The sequence below is a fragment of the Rhagoletis zephyria genome, unplaced genomic scaffold (assembly GCF_001687245.7).
Source record: "Rhagoletis zephyria isolate East Lansing unplaced genomic scaffold, Rhagoletis_zephyria_1.1 Rzeph_scaffold_43782, whole genome shotgun sequence".
In the NCBI taxonomy this organism is placed as follows: Eukaryota; Metazoa; Arthropoda; class Insecta; order Diptera; family Tephritidae; genus Rhagoletis; species Rhagoletis zephyria.
In genome coordinates this window covers 1-1,907 of record NW_016200837.1, presented here as the reverse complement: position 1 = coordinate 1,907, position 1,907 = coordinate 1, and the positions used below count along the sequence as shown (strand labels likewise).

Here is a 1,907-nt window from a genome sequence, read left to right as displayed (position 1 = left end):
CCGTTTCTCAGCCGAGAGTTTACTCACATTAGGAAGTGAAAAATAGATTTTTAGTATAAACGAAAAACTGTTAGCGCACTGTTGAGAATGATGTAACCCTCTACTGAGTACAAATGCGCCTCTTTAAAACTATCAACCCTCATTTGGCAGTACCTGTTGAGTTTATCAGGGGATTTCCCGCATATCTTTGAAGAGCCGAATTGTTTAGTATACTCACATCAATATATTTTTGCAGCTCATGCGCGAATTGCAAACGTCCATTGCGTGCGCCACAATTCGAAACAAACCAGGCAACTTTTCTTGTTTTATTCAAAGCATAGTTATGATCCTGCTCGGCTTGATGGATTTTCGAATCGTAGTAAACCCATTTTTCATAGGGCGCTACAATGTCGCTGTCACGCCTGCGAAAAATTTCAAGTATTAAGAAATTACATCAGGAAATAACTGTTAGAAAGTACATCAACTCTACCTGTAGGTGGCCGTCCAATTTATAGCATCTGGTACTTTAACGTTTTGTGTATGATACGGACATTCCAGATAGTACAACATGCTAACTTGCCTCGGATTCAATGGTCTGCCTAGGCCTGTCGGTATGAAATGATCCTTATACAATATCATATCGGCCTTGTCAGCATAACCGCGATTCGATGTCAGTTCGCAAGTGTCCACAGGGCATTTCGAGCGAAGGAAGACATCACGCCCTAAGGTAATGTATAAGGAATAAACTTACAACAACTGAGCGCAGTAAAAATTAAGCCCCCATTATGCGCACCTTGCTTCACATTCCATGGACCCAATCCATTGTAGAGCAGTATAACTTTCAGTCGGCCGCTAGCGCGCACTTTCTCATAGTTCGGCGGCACATACATCAACTGATTGACGATGCGATCACTGTGCGGATCTTGGTAGGGAAAGAGGCGTGCGCCACGCGGATTATGCTTCTTGCCATGTCCCGTTCCGCCTGCGCCACCTCCGCCGCGTTTGCCATGCGCCTCACGCGTAGGCCCAGTTCGCGCCGGCTTTGGATAGTACTCACCTTGACGGAAGAACCAAGGCCGTGTTGAGGTGGGTTCCAGTGGCACCTGCCCTGGATGTAATTGCAGCTGTTGCTGCTCGCTTTGCTCGCCGCTATTTATGCTTTCGCCCCCGCCCAGCGTATTACTGGTGCTGATTATATTTGCATGTCTGCGCGCAGCTGCGCTATCGTCGTTATCGGTGTCCTCGCCGCCACCGCCATCGCCAATACCCTCTGCCCGTCGCCCTGCTGCGCGCTTACCCGGCTCCAAACTATTGGAGGATGAATGCGTGTAGTATTGTAACGGTTGTTTTGCTTGCTCCTCCGGCGAGCGTGCTTGTGTTTGCTGCGGCGCGCTTTTCGATTTCCAGATTTCATGTTCTCTGCAAAGCGTCGGGAAGTGGATTGTATAATCGTTGACGTGGGCAGATAAGCGCAAAATCCAACTTACCGTAAATTAAAGCCGAATATTAACAACAGTGCACAAATGAGCGTAAAATAAAAATATTTCTTTAATGAAAATTTCGGGCGACGCATAGTTTTCTAATCGCAGTGTTCTGGGATTCTCCTCTAACTCGTTGTAGAACCGTTATGGAAGGCACTTCTTAACCGCCGCCTTTCCGCGTCAACGACATTTACAAAATGGTTTTCATTTCACTGCAAGAACATAAAAGACAGAAAACACAAAATTAATTAACAAAAAAGCTTGTACTCCACCGAGGTATTGAACTGTGGTAGCTAATCTTTGAGTGTAAAAAAGTATGGTATGACAGTTTCCAATTTGTTCCACAATTGAGTGTTATTTTTTTGTTTTAACAAGTGTTTTTGAGTTTAGTGTTTTTCGTTTTGCATCATTAACACAATTCTAGCAGGTTATATGTATGTTTGCATT

The 1,907-nt window shown here is 44.7% G+C and overlaps 1 protein-coding gene across 1 annotated transcript; it reads right to left on the bottom strand.

The window, feature by feature from the left end:
- Window positions 1-217: 217 nt before the first annotated feature.
- Window positions 218-1,666, bottom strand: LOC108355256 (glycoprotein 3-alpha-L-fucosyltransferase A-like; the record flags this gene model as incomplete). The annotated part of the gene is made up of 4 exons (XM_017606421.1): window positions 1,467-1,666; window positions 773-1,398; window positions 470-701; window positions 218-401 (listed from the first exon to the last, which is right to left on the bottom strand). Coding segments are annotated over exons 1-4 (1,128 nt in total), but the record flags the coding sequence as incomplete, so codon positions are not given.
- Window positions 1,667-1,907: the final 241 nt, after the last annotated feature.